Source organism: Alligator sinensis, unplaced genomic scaffold, assembly GCF_000455745.1.
Source record: "Alligator sinensis unplaced genomic scaffold, ASM45574v1 scaffold152_1, whole genome shotgun sequence".
Classification (NCBI taxonomy): domain Eukaryota; kingdom Metazoa; phylum Chordata; order Crocodylia; family Alligatoridae; genus Alligator; species Alligator sinensis.
Genome location: NW_005843071.1, coordinates 237,763 through 264,830, shown reverse-complemented (window position 1 = coordinate 264,830; position 27,068 = coordinate 237,763). Strand labels below are relative to the sequence as shown.

The 27,068-nt window shown below is 43.6% G+C and overlaps 2 protein-coding genes across 4 annotated transcripts in view; one reads left to right on the top strand and one right to left on the bottom strand.

Annotated features, from left to right (window-relative positions):
- TPD52L1 (tumor protein D52 like 1) overlaps positions 1-8,895 on the top strand; it is a 71,911-nt gene extending 63,016 nt beyond the window's left edge. For 2 of the 3 annotated variants that reach the window (XM_025193578.1, XM_025193580.1), the window contains 3 exons: positions 1,100-1,138; positions 4,537-4,597; positions 7,547-8,895. In XM_025193578.1, the coding sequence (XP_025049363.1) occupies positions 1,100-1,138; positions 4,537-4,597; positions 7,547-7,678 (232 nt within the window). In that variant the 3' untranslated portion in view covers positions 7,679-8,895. The remainder of the gene's footprint in view (positions 1-1,099; positions 1,139-4,536; positions 4,598-7,546) is intronic. The other variant, XM_025193579.1, reaches the window with a different exon arrangement.
- A 2,598-nt stretch (positions 8,896-11,493) lies between these two features.
- HDDC2 (HD domain containing 2) lies at positions 11,494-27,066 on the bottom strand (the record flags this gene model as incomplete). Its single annotated transcript, XM_025193581.1, has 6 exons — positions 11,494-13,708; positions 15,790-15,928; positions 18,712-18,780; positions 21,318-21,420; positions 24,128-24,249; positions 27,037-27,066. Coding segments are annotated over 6 exons (570 nt in total), but the record flags the coding sequence as incomplete, so codon positions are not given.
- Positions 27,067-27,068: the final 2 nt, after the last annotated feature.

Here is a 27,068-nt window from a genome sequence, read left to right as displayed (position 1 = left end):
ACACCACTTACAGAAAACTGTGCAACTTAGATTGATTCAGCCTTAGCTTTTGTAATGTCTGTACCTAGCCAAGTATCCAGGTTGTAGCCATCTTGGCCTAGAGGAAAAAGGAATCGGAACTTGTGTTAGAGATGATATCTTTTATTAGATCAACTAGCTTTCGGTCACAAGTACTGTTCTTCAGGCATAGGAGAAAAGATTGTAAAAGTTCTCCTGGGTAGAAATGGAAGTTCATTTTTCATAGGAGAGTTGAAGGTGTGAACTGTTCCAAACAGGAGATTTTATCACAGCTTCAGGTCTCCTATGAAATGTGAACTTCCATTTCAACCCAGGAGAACTTTTACAATCTTTTCTCCTATGCCTGAAGGATGCTTGTGCCCAAAAGCTTGCAATTAAAGACATTTTTTTGCAAACATCCAGTTGGTCTAATAAAAGATATCACCTCTACCATGAGTTTTGATTCCTTGTACCTAGCCAGTGCACATCAGCCAACTTTGATACCAACCAAATTCTGGTGCCATGTTTCTTTCTGACCTACTTAGGATTGGGATCTAGCTACCAATCAATAGTGAAGGTAGCAATATATGAATATTTGGTACAGCAGCTATTCCTGCAGTGTAGAAAGTCCTCCTAACCTACATGCTGAAACCACTTTTACATTTCAAATGCAATTCTACGTTCACCATGAAAACCTAAAATACAAGTTCTTCGTGCACTGTGAAGCTTTTTACAGGGCTTGTACCTCTCAGTTAAAGAATAAAACTGTAGCTCCATGCTCATGTGCATGGTACCATAGCATGCCTTTGAACTAGGAAGGCTTTGAGTCCATGATCATGAGTGCTAGCAGGAAGTCTTTTTCAAAGTTTCTTTTGAGGCCTGTTCAGTCTCCTTGATCAGTGATACTGAGACTGGGGTAGACAGATCTTCAGAAAATAAACTCAGGGACTTCTCTCCAGCAGGAGCTAAGTTCCAGCAAACGTGAATACATAAAATAAATGAAAATGCCTTAATGCCTTGTAGACTGTCTTGCTCATGTTGAAAAGTGGTGTTCATAGTGCTGTCTTTTTCTCTTCCCTTCTCTTTTGCTTTCACACTGCAGTTACTCTATTCGCCATTCTATAAGCATGCCTGCTATGAGGTAATGTGCCAACGCTATTGTATCTAAGCTATGCTGAAGTAAAACAATGCATATTTTATTTGCATTCAATGGGCCTGACTGCAGTGTTTACTCAGCTGAGTAGCCTCGCATAACTCACTAAGATTACTCGTGTGAATGCAGGCCTTTGGGTTCTTTCTAATTGTATTACCTATTAAAACTGTGTACATGTATTTAGGCACGTGAGAGGCCACTGGGAGAAATTTAAGGGAGCAGATGTTTATACCCTCTATTACTGAATGTGAAAATTAGATCATTTCAGCACAGTCAAGACATAATCCAAAGCTTATTGAAGTCAACTCCAGTGGGCTCTAGCTCATGCTCTCAGCACAGAAGTTTCTTTTGCTGAAGGACACAGTTGTTCTTTCCTGTTGGAAAAGTAGTAGTTATACTTTTTGACTGAAAAAACCCAGTCTTGCCACCTTACAACAGATGGCACCTTCCCTTGCTTACCACGGACATCGCACTGAAGGCAGGCACACAGTGTGTGACCTGATGATAGCCTACCTCCATCTTGCTCTGGCTGTTCATGCCATCAGCTTTAAAGATAGAGAAAAGTGCATCATTTGTTTGTGAACTCAAACAAGAATACTTCTGATGATCTTTCAAGGATAGGGCAAGTAGAAGCAGATATGGTCAGATAAATTAATGTTTTATATAATATTTTGGATTTTTTAATGCACGTCTTCAGCAAGCTGTCATTGTTCCCTTTCTCCTCCCCTCTCTCCATGTGGTCTCATGGACAGGATACCCCAGGCTAGGCTATGCTGTTAAGTACTGCCCTTTTATATGCATCAATCCATATAGGGAACAAATGCAAGTATAATTGTCAGAACTAATTCTGATAGGAACTGTACTCTTCTGTGACTGGGAGTAGGATCTGGGGCTTTTGTTTTTAAGTGTCTTTTGTTAAACTCATTATAATAAATAAAAATTCAATTAAAAGAAAAGTGAAGGACAAAATACCTCTTCCCAACTTGTTAGTGTAAATCTGCAAAGGCAGTTCATGAGGATGCAACAGAAGCCTGTTGCACATTCTCTCTCCAATAATAATAGATGGGAATTGCAATATGGATTAAGTTGTGGAGTTGGGGATAGACTTTGGGGGATACTATACTGTGCTATCCCTTTATCTGCTGTAGTTTATTTCTCCCTTTGCCCTGACTCAACTTTGTTTCCCAGGGTGGAAACAGGTGTCACCTTTATGCCTCCATAAAAAATGTTTATGGCAGCACAAAGTGAAAGCAAACAGACAACCATACCTTCTGTCGTGCCACAAATGCTCAAATTGGTGGCCACAGTAGAAAGTGGTAACAAACTGGGCCAATGTATTGTGGCCCACATGGGTTTGCTTAGGGTGGAAGAGCTCAAGCAGCATTAAGTTGAATGGGCTCTCCAGCCTCCCCAGGGTAGAGGCTCCTTGGGCTTGAGGGGCTTGGTCCTGCACGCCACTACAATTCCCGGGCAGGATCAGGCCCTTCAAGCCTTAGGAGCATCTCAGAAGCCTCACTTTCTCAGAGATACATCTTGGTAAGCAGGTAAGTCAGGGCTTGCAGACAAACACCTCGTACAGCGTATGACGGAGTCCCTCTGTAGGCGACCGGGCTCGCATTCCTAGCAGCAGTGCAGACCGCAGGCTGCAAACATGGAGCAGAGAGTGTGAGTCCCCACCTCTCCTCTTTGCAGACATGCATGGGGGATATCCTTTACAGAGGGATAACCACATGTGCACCTTCAAATGTGGAGGGGAGGGACCCACTTGCAGGCGAATGTGGGGAAACCCCTGTGGGGGATTCTGCTTCCCGACATGGGAGCCTGTCTACAAAAGAGGATTTTCCCCTCACTTGCAGACGTGCCCCAGACAAACCTGAAGCATGATCAGCTTTGCCGCGAGATGTCACAGCACAACTCATAACACTCCAATGAGGATACCTGTTTCTAGCCCCAGCGTGTTTTAAGGGCAGTCAAATTTCCACCTACTCCCTGGTCCGTCTTACTTACACCCCACCTACCTGTGGGGGATCACAAGTCACAGCCCCAAGGAAGCTACTGTAGGCCAGAATGGGGGAGCCCAGCTGGGAAACTAAGGGGCACTTTCCTCCTCCCTACAGGATAGTCCATGTTTTGGCCCTAAACAGCATAGTGATCACAGCACTTATGTTCACTGTGTTAATCACATTTTTTTTTCAGTGAGTGACATTAAAAATTGAAACATTAAAAAAAAAAAAAAAGCAAAAAACCCCCCAAAAAGCTGTGCTTTATATTTGGGAGCAGGGGGGAGAGGAGGGGAAGAATATAATTCCCAGGCAGATTGGCAGATTATCACTGTCCTTGAAAATTTCAGTTTGCTGCAGGTCACTTTTTCCCCACTCCTGGGACAAAGGGCCAAACAAAGGGCTTGGGTCTGCTTTTATTGGGAATCAAATGCAAAACCATATAATCAAGGACAAAATTGGGTGTAAAATAAGGCCTTTTCCTGCCAAAAGCCAGGCATCTCCAGTGTCTGCTTGAAAGTAGTCAGCACCTCATGGGATCAAGGCACTGACGATTTAGATCCTCCAAGGCATTTAAATACCTAGGTCACCTATACACAAGTGCCAAAGCTGCTCTGATACACTGGAATTCAAGTGCGTTGGAGCCAACTCAATTGAGTCTGCCTCCAGCAGCCTCCTGCAGCTCGTGTATCAGCATACCCACACTTCAAAATGGGGGAGGGTGGGGTGGGGGTGCTTGAACTGAAGCTCATTGAACAAGCTTTAGTTCAAGTGCCCCCATCACCGTTTTGAAGCACAGGGATGCTGATACAGGAGACGCAGCAGCACGTTAATTAGAGCAGCTCTTGGAGCCGCTCTAATTAAAGGACTGCCCACGCCCAGAGCACATGTAAAAGTGCCCCTAACTTGACATCTAACCTAAATACCTCTGTCAGTCTGTAGCTATTGTCTTTAAAACAAATTGCCATTTTCATTTAGTTTACTACTATTCAGGGGCCCAAAACAGTCATTTGAATGTTGCTACATAACCTGATAAAACCAAGCAAATGCAGAGTGAAAGCATGCATTCCTTGGTTACTAAGGGGAAGATTATGGTAAAAATGCATCATAAGATGGTAACTGTATCACAGTATTTTTTTCAATTTAAATTTGTTACATGCCCTTGCAAATTTGTTGCTAAAAAAATGCTCATCAGATCCGGGCAATTGGATTTGACAAATAGCAACACAAATGACTGCCAGTAGATTACTGATGTGTACTTGCTGGAAACCAACCTTTGTGCTGGCATCATTGTCTGGTGGAAGTTGGGTGAGTGACCCCCACTGTTACTGGGCACAATTGAGTTTTGAATGTAACTTTTTCTTTTCATTATGTTTTTCCTCCTAGGAATTCTCCAACTTTCAAATCTTTTGAGGAAAAGGTTGAGACCACTGTTACAAGCCTTAAGGTAAAGATTCGGGGCTGAATTATGTGGCTGTGTTTGTTAAAGTGTGACAGCTTAGTCATCACTGTCATTTATGCCAAAACCAGATTGGATTTCACTGCTCTGTCAAGGATTTCATGGAGCTCTATGCACTGAAAGAAAATGAAGGCAATATGCAGATAAATGTCCTTTCCTGGCTCCTTGAATACCAAATAAACCGTTGTTGGCCAACATAAATCCTTTTAGAAGGAACCCACTGGGGTCATATCCTTAAGTGGTATAAATGGATATGTAGACCTACACTGATTCACACAAGCTGAGGATCTGGCCTCACATCTTTGATCACTTTTAAATGTTCTTTTCCATGTAAGAAGGGTCCATTTTCCAGCTCATGAAATTGCTTTTTCTGAATTTAAACCTTCAGAACTATATGAAAGTTTGTACTGAACAGGTTGTCATTTCTGATAGTAATTATTCCCCTCCACTCTGCAGTGGTGAGGCCACATCTGGAGTACTGTGTCCCGTTTCCCCCCACCCCGCCAAAAAAAGGATGTGAAACAAATTGGAGAGTCCAGCAAAAATTGTTAGAGGACTGAGGCACATGACTTCTGAGGAGAGCCTGAAGGAACTGGGCTTAAGGGGCATTTTTACACGTTCCTGGCATAGCACTGGGCTCTTCTAATTAGCAATCTGCACTAATTAAAAGTTCCTGACACTGCATCAGATACGGGTATGAGCAGTATGGCATGCGTCAGCACTGAGAAAAGGGCAGTGGTGCGCTCTGAACTAAAGCACATCAAACGTGTTTTAGTTCAAACCGCACCACCCACCATTTTCTCAGTGCTGACACGTGCTGCGCCACTTAGCCACCCGCACATCAATAATATGCACCAGTTCCAATGTGATGGATTTCCAGTGTCAGAGCAGACTCGCCGCATGTGGGTAAGTGCCCATTTAGTCCGGAGAAGAAAAGACTGAGGGGGGATTTGTTAGCAGCTTTCAACTACCTGATAGGTGGTTCCAAAGAGGATGGAGCTAGACTGTTCTTAGTGGTGGCAGATGACAGAACAAGGAGCAATGGTTTCATTTTGCAGCAAGGGAAACTTAGGCTAGATAATAGGAAAAACTTTCTCACTAGGAAGAAGACACTGGAAGCAGGCTACCTAGAGAGGTTGTGGAATCTCCAGCCTTGGAGGTTTTTAAGGCTTGGCTTGACAAAGCCCTGGCTAGATGAGATCTAGTTGGGGCTGGTCCTGCTTTGAGCAGGGGATTGGATCACTAGACCTCCTGAGGTTCCTTCCAACCCTAATTTTCTGTGATTCTAGAGCGATCACCTTAGCTCAGGGCTATATCAGACACCAGCTTGGAAGCCCCTTTTTGGTGCTGCCACATTCACAGGAAATTTGAAGTGATAATCTAGTTTGTACTAGCTGATGAAGCAAAGGATTATCTGGGATTAATCCTTTGGAGACTGAAGGACTATGGTTCATGTAATTAAGATCATCTTCTTCACTCCTTCCCTGGTTGCCAGCATTTATTCATGTTACTTCAGCTTTAGGATGGAGTTTGTAGTAGGGCTGTGTGAAATTTCGGCAGCCGTTTCGTTTCAGAGGTGTTTTAGCCCATTTCGGCACCCAAAACACTGAATCCAAAATGAAACGGAAGGCTCAAAAAAATCTCCGAAACAAAATGAAACCACCCGATGCATTTCGGAAATGTTTCGGATGTTTCAGAATGTTTTGGAGGCGCCCCAGGAAGAGTCCAGCACAGCCCTGCAGCCTTCTTTTTAAAGTGCCGGGAGGCTGGGGCTGAGTGGGGGAAGCGCCCAGGCAAGGCATCTATAGGTGCTTCTCCCATGGCACCCCCAGAGGCAGGCACAGCCAGAGGAGCCGTGGGAGAAGCCCCCATAGCTGTCCTGCCCGGCCCCATCACCCATGCAGCCCACCAGCACTTTGGAGGGGGAAAAAATAGCCCCACACTCACCAGCTGTAGCAGCGGTGATCAGGGCCTCTGAGGGCTTGTGGTAGAGCCCCCCTGCGCAGCACAGAGCAGTAGGGAGCAGGGAGGATTTCCCCGCCGCCCCCCGGTTTGGCACCTGTGCAGTAGCTGTCACATTGCATGGTTGCACGGGTGCAACGTGGCTTGGCAGTCAGCTGGAGCCTGGCACGGTTTGGCCCCAGTGGCCCCAGACATCGTGCAGTGACCTGCCGAGCCATACTACACCCACACCATGGGTGCCAGGTGGGGTGGGGACAATCCCCGCTGCCCCCACTGCCCTGCGCTGCATAGGCGGGGGGGCTCTGCCACAAGTGTCCAGAGGCCCCAGTTGCCACTGCTGCAGCCAGTGACTGCGGGGCTTTTTTTTGTTTTGTTTTGTTTTTTTTTTAAGTGCCAGGAGGCTGGGGCCAGGCAGGGCTTCTCCCACCGCTCCCCCCACCAGGGCAGAGCCAGGCTCATTCGGAGGAGCCATGGGAGAACCTGCAGCCACCCGGCTGTGCCTGCCTCTCCCTGGCCAATCTGAATCTCTGAAACAGCATTGAAACTCCAAAACAGATTCAGCTGAATCGAAACAAATAGTGATCTGAAACACCTCAACAAATCACTGTCCTCCGAAATGAGAATGAAACATAGCTGTTTCGCACAGCCTGTTTGTAGGTGCATAGCACCAGATGAGGCTACTTTGGATCATTGAGTTCTGTTTCCTGCAATTACAGAAAGCCATGCAATAGCTATTAAACTCAACAGGGTCCACAGAATTATTGGCTCCAGTGTGCTTTGAATTACTACCTGCTCTTTAAAAGAGCCAATAATCTGCTTTCTGCATCTTGGCATGTGTGCCTTCTCAGCTTGTCTTGCTTTCTTTTAAAACAAAATTTTGAACATTTCTTAGGGGAAAATAGAAGCCAAATTGGAATCCTTCTGGACTGGAATGAGGAAACTTACTGTTTTTATCCCCTATTCACCTTATTTCAGACTAAGGTTGGTGGAACAAACCCAAACGGGGGAAGTTTTGAAGAAGTTCTCAGTTCTACAGCCCACGCCAGTGCTCAGAGCTCTATTTCAGATACACGACTTCCTGAGAACGAAGAGGAGCTGCAGTGTTAGGCTGTTGCCTCTCCTGCTTACCTTCATCCTCTGCACTGAGACTTGCCCATCAACCATTTTATATACTGCCTTCCCATACTAAGCTTGATACAAGTCTCCATAATACCTTGCAAAAGGCCTTGCTGATGTTGTAGTGTAGGAATTCTTCTGTACATATTTGTACTTTTAATAGGCTATTTCCTCATTAAGCAGTTTGTATTCTATAGAAATTGCACACAAATTACTAGTTTTTAATGGTCCATTTTCTATAATGCGAGTGACCAAACAGCTCTTGCTTTCTGGAACTCCCCCCTCCAAAATCTCCTGAAACCTCTGGAATTTTATATGGAGGATTCTGTTGGATATGTAACCCCATTTTCAGTGCCACATCAGACAGATGGATCCAGAGCTGTGCAGGGGTTTCTGCAGACAGTAATCGGCTTTATGCAAGCTGTCCACCAAATGAGGCCAGGTGCCCTTTGCTGAGGAATATGTGTGCACGGTCCAAGCTACTGCAGGAGTTAAATAGAATAATTTATTTTTACAGAAAAAAGTCTCTTCCTTATTCACTGCCTTAATCTGGTGTTGAACTTCACTTCATCATGAGAGGTGAGGGGCAGTGAAATGCACAGTTATTTAGATGAAGACTAAGTTGATACAGCTGTTCTACCATAGCAAGAAGAGTTGCCATCTAAAAGCATGCTCTATTACTTTTTGTGTGGTTGGTAAGACTTGATGGTGAAACTTCTCTTTCATTCGGAAATAAGGGAAAGCTTATTTTTGACTGAACTGAACAAGCTGCACCAGAATTAGAGCCTTAAGAGAGACTACGCATGCAGTAACTAACTCAGTATGTGCCATAGGTTAGATAGAGGGCCTATGTCTTCAGCCTACAAAGCTGGTAACTAGTATGAAATCTGAATTTTGCAGTACACAGATGAGTATGTGAGTTGAAGTGAAACAATGACCCATATTCTTTCCTGCATTAGTGAATCTCAGGACAGATTTTAAGCAATTAGAAACAACATTGAGCCAATCACCAGAGATGCCACAATTCCTTATATCCTTTTTATTGTACTATAATGTTTAGGGGAGAAGCTCTGCATTCATTGTAATGATCTGTCAGCTCTCCAATTTAGGCAAAAGAAGTTCCACTATTCAATCTGCAGTATCACTGCACCTTGTATTACCCAGTTTACCAAATTGAGATGAACACAGGCTCATCAAGAAAGAAACTGGACTGGGGGTGGGTGGGTGGGGGGCCAGGAAGGGAGCTTGGCCTGGTTTCAAAATGGGTTAGTTTGCTTGATTCTAATGCAAAGCTTCAAATCAGCTGTCACAATGCTGACTTGTAGATTTTGCTAAAAACTCATTAGGAAACCCAGTTTCAACTGGTTTTCTGTACGAGTTTTTTTTGTTTTGTGAGGTTTGTATGTTCTAGTTCTTGTACTGTTAAAAGTCCTCCTTAATCCATGTGACTAAACACAGTTTGACTGTGAATACTCATGTTACCTTAATGTGATTTATTTTATTATAAAAGTAAATTAAGTTAGTTTTTCAAATAGTTTTCTTGTGACAGTTTGCAGCTTCTGTTGCAGTGTTTCTGTGCATAAACAGAAAATGTATTTAAAAGGAGAAGACATAATTATAGGTCAACATAGCTTGTGTAATGAAGTTAGTGTTATTCTTATTAAAAATTAGTTTATAAAAATGGAGTCTCTTGTTACTTAAACTCTGTATCTTTAGCTGTCCATTGAAATGAACTCTGTAGTGCTAAGCAGATACTGCATGTAACTATTTGTAACTATCAAAAATATTGCACAAACTGGTGGTTTATACCAGCAAAATAATTTATAGCTAGACTCCACCTTATAGGAATTACCCATCATTATTTAAAGCTCTGTAAACCAGATAATGGAATCAGTGCATTGGCATAACTATTTAACTGTGTATAACCCTACCCCGGTACCTGCACAGGATGGAAGCATTTTTCTAGAGTGGCATTTCCATATTAAACATTTTGCTTTGATTTACCAGCATATAGCAACCCAGCGATACCAAACATATGTGCAGGTAAGCAACTTGCTTTAAATACTGCTTCAGAGATTTAAAATAAGTTTTAACAGAGTGGTGCTATTTTGCCAGTCTCAAAAATTAAAGAACCTTATCAAAAATTTAAAAAACTTTTTAAGCCAGCTCCATCAAAGTGCAGGCTTAAAAATGTTGAGCTTCTGGAAAACAGCATATTCTGGCTTTTTGCTCCATCGTATTTTCAAACTTTCCTTAACAAAGAAGAAGGCTGAAATAGAAGGTTCTGTTGTATTCACAGGGCAGGGACTCCATCTTTGGAAAAACTTTTAAGAATTATGAGATTTGCGAGTGAAAAAAATGCAGTATAGCAGCTTACCTCTCCCAGTACCAGCTCTCTCTGATACCTAATCCCAGTCCAGGTGAAGCTTTACCATCTGAGCCTCCTTGCAGAAGTCCTCTTCTTTTGCATTTTATCATCCCATCATGAAAGCTTCTTGCTCCTTCAAGGCTCTCTCAGACATAAGAGGCTCAACTCCACACAGCATCTAGGTTTCCACAAGCTGCAACTGCACTGCCACCACCTATCACCTCCAGGGCTTTGGCTCTTTGTGGTTCCAATAAAAGCTCAGAGAGGCTCTGCACACTCATGTCCTTTTGGTACACAGCTAGGCCTACTATAATGCCCAGAAAATGCAGGGATAAGAAACTGCAGTGACAGATCCCAGTGACTTCACCTGACATTGTAGCACCTGCTTCTCTGTATTCAACCACTTAAATCCATGATAGTGGAAAGCCATGCACCACATCAGCTACTTGATTCTTGACAGCACTAACTAATCCTGTATCCAGGTTTGCTCTCACCCGCACATACAAGGTTTTTGTTGTTCTACTGGAACTGGTCCTTTCCATGTTAGCTGACCTGCCAGCAGATATTCTATCTTGGCACAGGGTCCAGCACGATCTTGTACAAGTTTTGCATTTGCCTCCAACACAACTGCCTTGGATCAGTCCCATTCCATTCACTGCTAAAATCCCTTCATCAAATATGGCACCACCTACCCCAGCCTGGCTGCCTCTGGATACTCTGCTATTCCTAAATGCAGTAGTTTAAATCAAGAGGGGTGATGAGGGGACAAGACCTGGATGCTGAATTAGACTAGGAGGGAGGTGCAAATAGTGGCTGCCTTGCCAGTGGTTCAGTTGCTACCCTGTGCATTTCTGCAGTCACCCAGGGCAAAGAAGTGCCCAGTTACTTCATAAATAGGCTTTTTGGCCTTGGACCTTTCACTAGCTCCCAGAATAGTGACACAACTGATCTTCTGATCTCTCATTCCTCAGTGTCATAGTTTCAGTTTCTAGGGTCAGAAGGGACCTGAACAGACCCTCAAGTCCAACACCCTGCCCTGGGCAGGAATGAGTGCTGGGATCATAATACCCCAGCCAGATATCTATCCAACCTCCTCTTGAAGACCCCCAAGGTAGGGGAGAGCACCACTGTCCTCTGTCCCTGCTTCCTTGAGTCAATTTTAACTGTACTTGCTGATTGACCATGGGCCCTCAGAGCAGGGGCAGACAATTATTTTGGCTGAAGGGCCGCTTCATGTGTTTTGGCTAGCCGTCGTGGGCCGCATGGGCAGCCCCGCCCCTTGGTCACCATCTTGGGGTTGGAAGTCCTTCCCCCCAGCCCCTGACCTTTGCTACCGAAAGTCCCTCCCCTTGACCCCCGGAAATGCTCCTTTTAGGAGGGGGTGGTTGCAATCTTGGAACCAGAAAAAAAACAAATCATGTTCTACAAGTCAAACACCTGCTATAACATATTTCAATTTTATTACAAAAAATGATTTTGTCATAATTTGTGTTTGTGTACTGTATATAGAGGTGATTGCAGAATAACTCAAAAATAAATTCTTACTATATACTGTGGGGGTATGTGGCTGGGGGGTGTGCGTGTATGTTGGGATGTATATGTGTGTATATGGCAGGGTGTGGGGTGGATTTGTGAGGGGATGTGGCTGTGGGGGGGGCATAGGGTATGTTGGGGGACTGTGTATATGTGGAGGATTGTGGGGTGGGGTGTGGGTACCCCCCCACTCCCCTGACGGCTCAACAGCAGCAGGTGGGAACAGTCAGGGTACCAGTGCCCAGCAGAGCACAGCTCTGGCCAGTGCTGCACATGGTGAGGGGCGCAGCCTCCGCCAGGCCTCCTCTAACACCAGTGCTCCCTGCAAAGCACTTGTGGCCCCCACACTCGCATGGCACGGGAGGGAAGCGCCAGGCGACTTTCCTTGGAGGGTAGGGAAGTCAGCTGGCTCCAGCGCCTGGGGCTTTCCTCCTGTGCCATGCAAGTGGGGGCTACACGTGCCTGGTGGGGAGCACTGGCAGTACATGTGGCCTGGTGGAGGCTGCCCCTCGCTGCCACGTGCAGCGCTGGCTGGAGCTGCGCCCCGCCAGGCACCAGTGCCCTGAGCACCCCCACCTGCTGCTGCTGCCACTGCCTGCTGGGGCTGCGTGCCATGAGGGAAGTGAAGAGGGGTCCCCGCACCCCCCTCACACCCACACACTGCCCACCCAAGCTCCACGCTGCTCTCCTAGGAACAGGCTCCATGCTGCCGCCAGCCCCAGGCTCCGTACTCCTGCCCAGCTGGAGCTCCGCCGCCACCCTCTCCCTACCTGCTGCCTGAAGCCAGCAGAAGACCAGGGAAGTGGAGCAGATCCCCGGGGGCTGCAGCAGCCCTGCATGAAAGCTGTGTGCTGGCCAGCCTGGCCCTTCTGCCCATGAGGGTGAGAACAAGGCACAATAGGGTATTTTGGAGTTGGGGGTGGGGCGCTACACATGGGTGGAAGGACTGAGCAGGATACAATTAACTGGTGAGCACCACGTGCCTGGTGGGACAAATGCGGCCTGCGCCTGCTTCAGATACTCATTCTTCTAACAGCCAATTCTTGAGAACCAAGACTAGACCATATTACCATCCATTCCTCAGTCCTTCAGACGCCTCAGGTGGTTTTCTTTTTAGGTGCATCACTTGGGTCTTTCAGCTCCCTCCTGGGGGAAGTACAGAACATCCTTGCTCTCTGGTAGCAAACTCACAGCAAGCTGGTCCCTCCAACATAACTTTGGCAGTTTCCCTTCCAACCTAGTGCATTAGCTTTGGTTACAATAGCAGGATGGAAATTTATCTGGTGCCTGCTGAATACAGTCTAATCCATCCGCCAACATGATGCAATGATGGTGGAACCAACCCAAAAGTCAAATCAGTAAAAAAAAAAAAAAAAAAAAAAATTCACGGAGGAACAGTCAGTTTTAAATAATTTCACAAAATGAGTTTTGGGGTCAGAGAACAGCATTTCACACTATTTCAAAGAATGTACCGGTCTCTAAAAAATAAATGGCTTGTATAAATGTGTGCCCATGCATTAGGCTTAAATGCACATAGAGGATTTTCATTAGACTGCAGGTAGAATAGAAATATTTGTAGAAGGAGAAACTTCACAAGGAAGGAACTGTACTCTCTCTCTCTCTGAGCTGGATTTATCATTATTAGGCTACATTCTGCTGATGGATATATGCCTAAAGACAATAATTAGACTTTTCCTCAGTGACTGAAAGGAGTTACATGACATTCAGTGTTGTAATTAGTTTTGCCTGCAGTGAAATGTACTCTGTCTTCAGGATAAAGTGCTTTCAAGTGAAGTGCCATCAAACACTCAAAGCTAATAAAAAAGCAGCCCCATTCATAGTGTTTGATCCTTAGCATCCTGTGATCTAGAATGCAGTTATCCTATACATCCCATCTACATTTTTCCAATAAATGTAAAGGAAAAAATATCCCCCAAAACTTCTTAAATTAATGATGCTGTGGCAGTGAAAGATGAGTGTAAAATAATAAATAGTTTATTTTAGGAGCAACCACTAGACAATGTCTGATGAGCTTGGCTTACTTGTAGCAGATATTTTTTCATTTCTCTTTGTAATAACAGAAGACACAAGCTGAACTATTTCTGGGTGACTAAATTTTCCTGTAAGACAAAAGAAAAGGAACAATTACTATGCTCTCTGATTTCTCTAACCGTAACAAGTTGGCTGTATTCTTGCTCTAGACTCAGTCTGAAATCCTAATTTATTTATTTTTACAAAACAAATTAGTACAAAATTCTCCCATTAGTAGTGAACACTAACTGTGATCTGTCAGAAATAACTTCAGCTAGAGAATAGAGCAGTTGTTCAACAATTCAGCCAAACATTTTTTTGATGGCTTATCCTGATCTGTGCACTTTTTTGTTTCCTTGTTTGAGGTGGGGAAAGCAGAACAGCAGTTTATGCTGGGGAGTGTGATCAAGAACATGCCTACTCATAGCAGCATTTAAGCACATGCATACAGTTAATGAGATTTCACCACACATTAATAACAAAAAAAATGCTTAAATTCTATCCTGAATAGGGACGGTTGTATGTGCAAACTGTTTTTCTGATTTGGAGCTAAAATGAAAAGTATATGGTTTAATGGATAAGTGGCATAGCCTGGTATAGTGGCCACATGCCAATTGCCTAAGCAAACACATTGCGTAGATATTCTGGGAAGAGAAAGGGTTAAATCTTAGTTTAGGTACAACGCTTTCAACTTGTCTGGCAAGTGGTGAATGAGCAGAGCACTTGGCTACAAGGATCCATTTTCTTTTCGGAAATGAAGCTCCAGATTCCATTCTTGCAGTTTGTAAATCCATCACCTCCAGTTTCACAAGAGTGAGTCTGGAGATGAGAGAACACCAGTGAGATTACTTAAGAATACAGCTACCATTTTTTATATTTCCAAACTCATTTTAGTTGGCTGTTCCTCTGCAGATGAAACTGACTTAACGCCTGCTAATGTCAATGGGAACAGAGCTGTACGAGTATTAAGGGTTTGGGTTTTCTTAGTTCAATGGCCAAAATGTGCCCCATACCCCCAAACATGTGAATGATCTGAAACATTTACTTATTCTTTCAGGTTAATTAGTCTTTTTTTTTTTTTTTAATGGAGGTCCACTTTACAGTGATTTGGCAAAATGAGATGTTTCCACTCCTCTGATCTTTCCCTGGCCAAAAATATTCAACCAGAATTTGCAAACTATTTCCTGTGTTGCAGCAGGACTGGAGTGTTGTAGTCATGATGGTCCAAGGAATATTTGAGAGGCAAGGCTTTTTGTGATATCTTTTATTGGATCAACTATATAGTTAGGAGAGCTGTTGGACAAGCTTTCATGCATCAAGTGCCCTTCAGGTCACAATTAGTGAAGGCCACCTGATGACTGAAAACAGGTCCAACAGCTCTCCCAGTTATACAGCTGGCACAATAAAAGATACCACACAAAAATCCTTGTCTACCCTTGCAAAGATGATTTAAGTAAACAAAAGGCAGTTGGTACTACAGAAGGAAATAATAAGTAATAAAGCAACCATCTCTGAAGCAGTCCACTCAGGGTTGATTCCAATTTATACTAATGGTAGGTTTACCCTGCAGTCAATGCCACTTGTGTAGACGTATCCAAGCTACTTAAAATACCTAGCTTAGGTACTGCAGCCTAAAGCCCACATTCTTCCATATGATCACAGTCAAGATATAAAGGGACCTGCTTAAAAGGCCTTTGAGTGAATGCAAACATGATTTATTCTTTTGGGCCTCATTATGCTGCATTAAATAAGAATCAGGCCTAAGGCAAACAGATCGAAGGCGACTGTGTTGATTCCAGGTTTACTTTGGTGATACTGAAAGCCGGACTTATTTTTCCACTTTGCTGAAATATCCATTCCATTCCTTTGTGTGATCAGATCCCATTCATCATAAATTTAACAAGCATACTATAAACTGGTACATTACTGTTCTTTTTCAACAAGGAACTCACTTTCTGCCCTGTACTTACAGTCAAGGGTTAAAACATTGTGACCCCTGTTCCTCAAAGACTTATGCAAGTACTCCCATTGTCAATGGCACTGACCCACTTGTTTACAGACCTGGAGCCTACGAAAAGCTTTGTGTAGTCACGAAAATGATGGGAAGTCCCTCTTTAGAATTCACTCCCATTTCTGTTTATGAGACAAACGCTACACTTCTGATTCATACCTGCAGTTGAATCATAGAAGTCCTGCAGTCTTCCAGGCGTTTTTTCCAACTCTTCATATTCAAATGCTTGGAGTATCATTTCACACTGATCCAGTTCTTTTACAAATCTAGCTTCTGCAGTAGACTGGTATTCATATTCCTGAACAGATGTGCAATTAAAAGAGAGAAAAGCTAAAACACACAGTGCCAGTGTTAAGAGCTTTTTCTTCAGTAGTAAAATCTGCTTCACAGAAATTCACAGCACATCGTTGCACTCTTCAGCAAAGCAGTTAAGAGTTATGCACGTGCTAAAGTTCCACTAAGCTTCATGGGATTTAAATACACGCTTAAATAGTTTGCGGAGGAAAGATGTATGCTGAAAGTTAAACATGTACTGAAGTGCTTAACTGAACTGAGAACTGTACAAAGACATTAATACTTATTAAACACTGGTTATACTGTATGTTTTAAAATAAACTGGATAAATTAAAATACATAATATAAAAAGATCTTGCTTGGTTTTGCTCATTTCAGGCTCTTTGGGATGAAGTGTGGGCATTTCTTGTGCAATGGTTTAATTGTTTTAAGTTGCTCACATTTATAGCTGGTTTGAACAATTCTGTTGTTACTATCTGTGGTGGTAACCTGAGACCAGTTGACTACTCTGTTATTTTCAGCCTGCTGTATGAGATTTGATCTCTTTTCTCTTTCTGTTTACAACCAACCGCATAAAAATGCTCACAGGAGTCTCTTCTTTCTGTGAGAGTTATTTTAAACTAAATACCCTCAGCAGCTGTGGGAGTAGCTAGTCCAATGTCATAATCCTAGTCCAATGTCACTGACATCAGTGGGCATCATCAGATAAATCTATGAAAGTGCATACTGAGCCAAATTCTGCTCTCAGATATATTTAACTCCTCCCACTGATGAGAGCTGTGCACAATTAAAGATAAAACATCCCTGTTTTGCCAGAGACTTGAAAGCAATAATCAGGTACCAGAGCTGCTACTGAACTCAGTCAGAACTTGTAGTTCCTGTAACATGGGAAGCAGGGGCAAACCAGTTAACAGTATACCACATTCTGTGTCTAACAAGCCAATAGTGGAACTGTCATATCTACTGGCAAGATCCTGATTTGTCATTCCAGCACAGTTGTGTTCAGATAATGAACTTGTCATGCTCATTTGGGTGTTTGACACATTACTAAAAATTGGCTCTATTATTACATTCATTGCTTTGTGTTCCAAAATCAGGACTTTGACAGTAGTGAAAGAGTGGTGTAAGAATCAATTTGAATTTAAATTACATTTTAAAATTTTCAATTAAGCTTTAATCATTAGTTGATTTGAAGATTCCATTTCAACAGTTTTACATCCTTCCCCTTGATTCCCTTCTTAGCCAAAGGCTTTACGTCAATGCATAACTTAATTTAAAATGCTGTTCAACATCGTATCTTATTTTCTTGGACTTATTTTATTCAACTGCTTGTGCGAGTTTGTTTTATTAAGTGCTATTCATCGTTCAAGTTTACATTTTCCTGTTGTAGCATCCTAAGTAAGAACTTTAGCACTGTCTCCCCTTGCTCACAAAGGTCTGCCCTTTTGCCATAAATTAATTTGGGGTGAGAAACCAACCAGCTGAAAATAATTTTATCTTTGCCTCCTTGTACACCAGATACTGCATGCAATGCAGCATACTATAAACCTAAAGAAATACTTCACTATGTGGCAACTGCAGGGTGTGGCCTACACGAAGGTAAACATTTCCAGTTTCTTTCATGCTAGTATTGGAGATTTAGCAAAATTATTTTATACCTCAAGTGTGAAATCACTTCTTTTTTCATCACTCTAAGATGGCAGCTACTGACTATTAAAATGATTACTGCAGGATTGCAGGTTGAAATAAAAACAAACTAAGGGGAGGGACAGAAGACTACACTACACATTATAAGTCCAGTAATTTGTGTAAAGGTGTTGGCAACCTATGACTTGAGAAGCTGTTGGATCTGGCCATGTGGAAGAAAGGAGGAGGAAGCGGGGTTGGGGTGTTTGCCCATGCTGTGCCATAGCTGGGTGGTAAGAAGATGCTGTGGAAGTAGCCAGATCCTAGTGCCAGTCTGCCTTGGAACAAGTCGGTCATTCTAGTCCAGTGCCAGAAAAACTCTGCTGCCTACTAACTTATGTTTATATCCTTAAATGAAGTGAAAACAGTTTTGGTGGCCTCCTCCTGGTACGTTTTTCTTCTGGCTTCAAAACTACCCAACAGTTTTAGCACAAATGGAAACAAGTGCCACTCTTTGCTCACAGCTGGAAATAAAAAAGGATTGTCACAGATCAGGACACAATGCTACTTGCAAAGCTGCAGGAAAATGTCTTGCACAGACCCCATCCCAGTTCAAACCTGTTACGTTAGTTCCTCAAGAGATGCTCAAGGCAACAGAATGACCCCTACACAGCTGACTGCATCATCTGTCAAGTGCTTCAGAGGACTGTTTTTTTTTTTAGCAGTTGGGAAGACCAAAGGTTTGCATGCATTTTCAGTGGGTTACAGGGATACTTCATGCTAGAAGCTCCACTTTACTAAATCGTGCTGAAGGTAGAAGCAAGGACAAATGATCAAAACTATGCACGTATGTGTAATGAAAAAGATTAAAAAGTAACATATGCTAAAAATAGGCTGAGTAGAGATGAGGATGGTGAACCAAGTCTTGTACAAGACAACAGTGAAACCTATGGCATAATAAAAAAATACGCAAGGAACCCCAGCCATAATAATACTCTGCCTATGTACTACAGTAGTTGTCCAATGAAAAAGGCTAATGGAGAGTATTCATATCACTGAACTAAATTTCCTAGATTTGATTGTGCTGATTGGGCAAACATTCACCAAAATAAGACAGGGATTTTCAGCAAAGTGACAGAAATACAGATAATTTGTACTTACTTCCCAAAGTTCATAGATTTCTTTTCTGAGATTCTCTGACAGCAGTTGGGTCAGCTGTTTCATAGCTGCCTGAAAGAGATTTGGCCATCATTTGAGTACAACCCCTTTCCTTTCATTTTCTGGCAAAGTAACTGCCTCCTCCTACGCTTGCATTAGCAAAACTGAAACACATAAATCTCTCCATAGGTGTACATGTAAAGTACTGTGCAACAAATTCTTCACATCAGAGGTGCTCAAATAATAGTAAAGAGCTTACCTAAAAAAAAGGAAGAAATAATCTGAATCTATTCAGTAGCCAACTAGAAGTCAGGAAGTGAGTTTAGAGGAAAATGAGCAGTTAGGGTCCAATGTACTGACCCTCCGATTACCAACTCTGCCTCTCAGGCTTATAGAATAGGGGGACAACACCTAAACTTCTTGGGCGTAACCCCACAAACAGGAATGTACGTTTCCCCAGGGGCAAATAGCAGCAGCACATATTTGTGCCCCTGCTACTTGTCCCCAGGCATACCCCTGCACATGTTCTTTGGCACGCAGCAAATTGCCCCAGATGAGGTAGAGGAAGCTGGGGCAAGCACCTAGGTTGGCCCCAACAGCCTTACCTGGGGCACTGGGGGCCTCCTGGGGCTACACTGGCAGCGATCTGAGTGTGCAGAGCCTGGCCAGCAGTCAGAGCATGACTCTAGCCAGTGCCTCCTTTTTTTGCTAAATTTTTTTAAAGATATTAGGAGTTCCTGGCATCTAATTCTGCCTCCATACTGCAAATGTGCAGCATGGAGAACACTTTCATGTGCACTGCATCCATTCTGCAGTGCCTCAAAGCCTTTGAGGGGCCACCCAGCACATGTGCACTCGTTTGGATGCACCCCTTCAGTTATTAGTATATTCCATAAAGGCAACTCCAAAGTACACACACTGACCAAAAAAAACCAACCTATCTAAAAAATCCTCAGAGCTTTGCCAGAAGTACCACAAATAACTACCCAGTCATAGGGAAAAAGAGGAGAACAATGCACATCAGAAGTTGGGCCTAGAGGGTGCCTGCACATGTGCTACGGGGCTGCTCCAACACGCTGTAATTGCAGCACGTCAAAGCAGACTTCATTAATCGAGTCTACTGGAGCTAAGTAATTACTGTGCTCCAGCCAATCTTGTGTATTAGCATCGCCATGCTTCAAAATGGTGGTGGGAGCTTTTAACTAAAGCTCATTGAACAAGCTTTGGTTCAAGTGTCCCTGCTGCCATTTTGAAGCATGGGGACACTAATACACGAGACGCAGCTCTCAGAGCTGCTCTAAATTAAAGTCCGGCAGCCCCAGGCACATACAAAAATGCCCGAGGTTCCCAACCACAGATGCTATTTAAGGGAGAGCAGAATTCTGGAGGCCAGTCTTGACACATCAAACTGCTGGTCTAAGCAGAATCCCCTTTCCACATTGCTGCAACTAAGTAATTTTATTCCTGTCCTTCTCTAGTGTTTCCCCACCAACACTTAAGGCCTGTTACTGAAACAATGAACAATTCAAGAACCACCAAGCTTAATGCCAGTTATACACCTATACCTAAACTTGCCACTTCACATATTATTTATTTAAAAAGATTCAGTATTTCAGCAGTATAAATATTTAGGGACACTTACCCCCTGTTCCCAGTGAAATCTATGGCTAAACTTATATTGGAACTAATGGGAGCAAGGGCCATTTAGGAACATGTTTTAAATATTTAGGTACCTATAAATGCATGTAAATACCCAGGTGCTAGGTATTGTTGAAAATGCCTCTAGGTGCCTAAATACATTAAAATTTGACCTTTGCTAGTGAAACAAACATTCCTAGGAGGCATGAGGAAAACAGGTTTTTTTAAAACAAAGAACAGTTTAAACAAGTTCATCAAAAATGACAGTGAATATAATGTTTAAGCAAACATCTGAATAACATCTAATCTTTTACATTCAAACTTCTCTTTGTGTGGTACCTGTTGCTATAATTACTCTTTTAAAAACCTTTAGCAGCCAAACAGGGGTAAAGAAAGCATAGTAACATTCTTCCTGTTTCAGACCCTTTGAAGTTTTACTAAGCATAGTGGGGCCCTCTAGCTGCAAATGAAGGAATATTTTGCTTTTTGCTTTATTGCATACAAAGGACCAGAAATGAGAGAGAGCGGATGTTGGACATGTTTCTGCTGACAACAGAAGCATTAACACCCAAAATAACTGCACACAGACAGTTACACATTTGTCAGGCTCTCCGATTATCCACCCCTTTCTCTCCTACACCACCCAAATTAAGCAAGAACATACATAAGCAATATTTCTAACGTCTCAAGCTACTGAAAATCCAGCAAGTTCAGCTGCCCATGTCTGATATTTGAATACTTATAAGTACCCTGATTTGATAACCCTGCCCCTTGTGGTGTTACAGCCACAATCCAAATTAGCAGGTAGTTTTAGGGGTGCGTCTCAAAATACATCTACAAATATATGCACCTATAATTATGTTGCTTTGAATATCTCCCAACTAGCTTGAATTGATCAATTCCACAAATACAGTTTTAATACTTTTATAAAGTCCTGCCAATACAGTCTAGTGCTCTGTAAATATACCAACCTCCTCTTGCTTATGTTTCTCCTCTTTAGAGATATTATCTGCAGGGGCTATGTCTCCAACAATGCATTCAGCCATATCATGAACCAGAGCTAGTCGGATACATCTGACAGAAAGAAAAGAATAAAATGATGAGTTTATAAACTTCATAGCTGTGCTCAGTTTAAGCAATCTTAACAAAATGCTCAATTTGTACCCTCCAAGTAATATTTAAAATACCCTTGTACTCAGGAAAATGCTCTTCATCCTATATACTTTCAAATCCTGTTATTTCCTGTTACGTATGCACATATATCCATGACCCAAAAGTTTTGCTTACAGTAAAAAAAAGTTAATAGTATTGAGACCAACAGATCATTTCCAAAAGCAAGGCACATAAGAATTTAACAACACTATACATTTTACTACCCAAACAATAAGAAAAAAGTATGCATTTCTCAAATAACAAGAGACACAGTTCTGCCAAATTTAATATGCAATGGACAAAATATATGCATATACTCACAGCTCAATTAACCACAAAAGTATGCACAGCCCAGCTTCCTTTAACTCTAACTGTTGGTAAGGACTTAAAAATTTCAGAGCAAATTTCAAAAGCAAACTACTAATCAAGCACAGATTTCTTGATTCTGCAGGCAATAACTAACTCAGTAGGTCTCAATGGCTCACAACGAAGTCAACAAACCTTTCTGTGCTTTAACAACCCTTTTCCCAAAAAATGTGGCCAGTAACAATGCTTTTTGATCAACAAGTTTTATCATCTATATATTCCAAAGCAGTTCACAGTGGTGAGTTTGCATTATTAATCCATTTTTTTTATTTGGCCTCAAGGCTTTTTGTTTTGTTCTTTATTATTACATACAGCTCTCTCAGAGGGCAGCCCAAGACTGAAGAATGAACTCCCACAGGAATTAAAGATCAGCACAAACCTCATCAGCTTCCACTGCAAGGACATGGCACATTTCTTTGACCTTGTCTTCTCTAACAGAAATATAGCAATAAAGAGACACCCATATATAAAACAAGTCAAAATGACAAAACAAATTACTCCTAGGCCTGGGAACAGAATGAATGAGAGAGCAGGCAAAGGGTAAGTTATGCTGCTTAATTACTGAAAGGCATACCAGTACTATGGCGAAAGACATGATATGCACCTCTATATAGAGGTCTCTGTATTTAGCCCATTTGTGAGAAGTGGATTACACATTAAGTCTAACATCTTAAAAAATAAAAAAGAATAGACCTACTCTACCTCTGCCATAAAATAAGCCAAGAAACCTTTGGCACATTACATTCTTTAGGTCTGATGCTGTATTGCCTTCATCTTTGCAAGGGTATTTACATCTGTGCAGTCTAAAACTGTTTGTCAGTGTTTACAATCACTTTTCTGCAAATGTAAGTAACTACAGAATGTAAAAGTAGGAAAATCAGGCCCTCTTTCATTTGCCTATTTGAAAAGGTAGTTGTGTATGTTCTCTGCTGGACTAAGGGAACAGTTTGGTGGGGAGGAATAATGCCTGAGGAGGAATAATTATCAGCAATGTAATTTAAAGCAGTTTATGCTGCATTAGAAAACCTGAATTTCTAGTAATAAGAGCCTTCTATTTCCATTAGTTCACAGAGGTGACAAAGCAAATATGATCCCATATGCCTCTTGGCAAATGATCCAATACTAATTATGTTTTCCTTTCTATACTAAGTCAATGACATGCTTTTTCATTTCTTCTAAAAGCTAACAGGATCTGTCAGAAGCGATACAAGAGATGGATTCTACTTCATCATGTAATTCTCCAAAATCCTCTCTGAATGTGATTCTTCAGAGAAGGATCAATCAAGAGAAAACAAGCTGAAACCCATTATGTAGTTAAACTGCCCAAATAGCTGCTTTCAGCTACTAAGGGTGCAGACAGACCGTACTTACACCAGTGCAATATACTTTTACACTAATATAAAACTGGAGCAGACACATGGAGGGCAGGCTTATACCAATGAAAACCACTCTGCTCCAGTATAAAGTTGGTCCTTCTTCTGCTAAAAAAAAAACCAATAACTATATGCTAGCATGTTACACTGATATACCTATGATACTGACTGCAGTTCTGGTCCATTTCAACTGACTGTCCTCGGGCAGCTATTTGCTCAGGCTACTACTACCTGCTCTCCTGTCACCTATTGCCAAAACACTATGGGCAGTTTTACACCTGCTCTGGTGGTGGGAGAGGATGGGGGTACTTTAATCAGAGCAGGTCTGAGAGCTGTTCTAATTAAAGTGCCACCACGTCTCGTGTATCAGCATCCCCGCTCTTCAGAACAGTGGCAGGGTGCTTGAACTAAAACTCATTGAATGAACTTTAGTTCTAGCACCCCCGCCATCATTTTAAAGCATGGGGATGCTGATACATGATGCAGGATGCTGCTGGACTGCAGTAACGGCCATGCTCCAGCAGACTTGATTAATCGAGTCCGCTCTGACGTGCTGGAATTCCAGTGCATCGGAGCAGCCTCCGTGCTTGTGTATAGGCGCCCTATAATAGCAGCCTGCTATGCTGGAAGAGGTTGGCTGTCTGCCCACTCTGGATCGCAGTATATTTTACGTGTAATTTACATGTTGTGGATCTTGCACCGTAAGTTAATAATTCTTAAATCACCTTATCTCCCAAGGGCAGGTATCACCTTGCCCAAGGATATAAAAATATGTATTCCAGTGTCCATCCTCCATTTTAAAGCTCATCAAGTAAGGTATTTCTGTCAATGACTAGTTTAAAACACTCAAATTGTACTGAGTTAGTCAAAATGACCATTAGTATTCTTACCTATCTTTATTGAGCTTTTTATCTTCAGTTGCCAAAGCCATGACTGCCATCCTGTACATGTGATCTGATACACTCTCTGGCTTCTCTACGTTCCTGTACACCCAGCCTGTTCGTGGCACTCGCTAGTGGGAAAAATTTAACAACAATCAACTTACAAATATACGTTTTCCAAGTTTTTATCTTACTTAGGGAAGGAAAAAGACGGCCCACAGGCCGGATCCGGCTCACCATGCCATTCTATCTGGCTTGTGGGACCCCTCCAAAAAACAATTATTAGTGGCCCATGGCTGCCGCTCTAAAAGCTGTCAAGAGGTGCCAGTTTTCAGAGGCCACCTGCCATTGGACTGGGTGGGCTCTGTGCTTCCACCTCCGTGGGGTTTCCAGCACTCCAGCTGGGAGCCCCATGTGGAGGCACTGAGTGCAATGGTGCCCAACTGACCAGCTGCTGAGTGGGGAGGGGAGCTCCTGCAGGAGCCGGGGATAGAGGGGTGGGGATGTGGTTTGTGGGTGGGGGTGTGGGACTCCTGCCACAACACACAGCCCTTTGCTGTCACCAGCAGCAGCAGGCCCTTGGGGTGCTCCTGGCCCATGGCAGGCACAGCCACCCTGGCAGTGCACAGCTCCCAGGAGCTGCATGTGGTGGCACAGAGCCTACCCAGCCAGATCTGCTGGCACGCACCTTCAAACCAGACCAGGCCAACACGTCAGGCTCTTGGCACTGCAGGCTGGAGCCGCACACCATCAGGCCGGGATGGGCGGGCTATCTCCACGACTCCACATGGGACTTCTAGCACTCCAGTGCGGAGCCACACATGGCCGCATAGAGCTAGCCTGGCCCAATGGCACGTGACTCCCCATGGCTCACAGTCCCAAAATGGCAACCAGGGGGAGTGGAGGAGCTACCTTTGCAGCCCCTATCGTTAAGCGGCCCTCCAGCTAAAATAATTGCCCACCCATCTTAAGTGATTCCAGTGAAAATTCACTCCATTGAGCATTATGTACCACTGAGCCACAGTGTTTGAGAGTCCTAAGTACTGCTACAAAGCCGGAGTTAGTTCAAAAGCACAAGAAACTGATTCTCGGAAAAGACTCTATTAACAATCATTACCCATACACACAACACAACCCATCATCACATGCTGTCTTCTCCAGCTTCCTAACCTGCATGCATGCAGCATGACCAAATAATATTCAGCATTTGAATAGCATTATATATCTTCATTGTTTAAACATTAATTACTGTAATTATTCTCTGCAACTTATGCACAGGATGCATTATCCCCATTTTAAACTAGGGAAACTAGGGCTTTAATAATTTGCTCAAGGCATGGAAGAACAGAAATGCAACTGGGCTTAAAAGTTTCAGACTCAAGCCTCAGTGAAGTAGAAAAATCAGCCAACCAAAAAACAACAGGTCTCTGGTCTACTGAAGAATCTGCCCCCACTTTGCCCAGTAGAAGGATCTCTTTCAGCTGCGTCCTGTAGGCTGTGCTAAAACTTGGGTTTCCCCCTATTTGAATACCCTATGCCAGTCCAGATTCAGCCTTCTCCTCTGCAGCTGCCTGCCAGCTACCCCACTGATGCTGTTCTGCTTCTGAGGGCCATTGCCAAAGCTACCCAGTGTCTGTCCTGGCACCAAGTATCTCTAAGTTTTGGCTCAAAGCTTTTATGCTGGAACTTAAAGGCAAATGTTTCAGCCCCAGTGCAAGTCCCAGTCCACTGCATGCTGGTGCGGCCCTCCCAAACAAGGCCAGACTCTTTGTGTCCCCACTTGGCACGCTTGTTTTGAACCTCTGACCTGCGCTCCCATTCCTGGTGTTTTCATTCTTTATCACACAAATTCTGTGGTCCCCTTTTCCTGTGGCCCCTGAAGGCCAATGAGTGACTTGGTGGGCTAGGCCCACGCTTTCTTTTAAAGGTGGACAAATAGTTCCTAGACAAGGCCAGGACCTGAGAACAAAGACAGCCTCTGGTTTGTGGACTACCTGCTGGGTGCTGCATCCAGGCGGTCCTGCCATTGCCCCTCTGGGCACATGCCAGGGAGCACCAAGGTCTCACCCCGGTGCCCAACCCGCTCTTAGTGGAGGAAGCCCTTGCTGGGTCACAGCAGCCCCAAGCCTCAGTTTCCCCTCCCTGTCTGAGGGGCAGGCAGTAACCCTGAAAGGGAGCAGAAAGCATGCAAGCACATATACACAAACACACTCGCATACACACATGCACATACGCAACCACATGCATAATGCACATGCACACATGCACGCACACATGCACAAACACACACCTATGCAAACACAAATGCACTCACACAAACGCGTATGCATACGCACATATGCACCCATGCAGCCACAAATGCACGTGCACACACACGCACGCACACCCCTATGCAAACACAAATGCACATACACAAATAGGCACAAATGCACATCCACACATGCACACGCACAAATGCACCTATGCAGCCACAAATGCACACGCAAGCACACACACACAAACGCAGACCTATGCAAACACAAATGCACATGCACACACAAATGCACACTCACACATGCACCCACAGACGTACACAAATGCACCCATGCAGCCACAAACACACATGCATGCACACAGGCACAAGCGCAGACTTATGCAAACACAAATGCACACTCACGCATGCGCATGCACACACAGACGTGCACAAATGGACATGCACGCAGATATGCACACATGCATGCTCATACACAAACGCGTGCACAAAGGCACGCTCACCCATGCAGACACCAATGTACATGCACAGATGCGCCCGCGCAGGCCCAAATGCGCGCTCAGACACAAATGCCCATACATGCATATGCACAAACACACGCGCGCGCACGTACACCCGCCCGCACACGCAGCCCCCGCCCCCCGCGCGCACACAGGCCCGCGCCCACCTTGAGCTGCCCCACGAGGCGCAGGAAGGGCA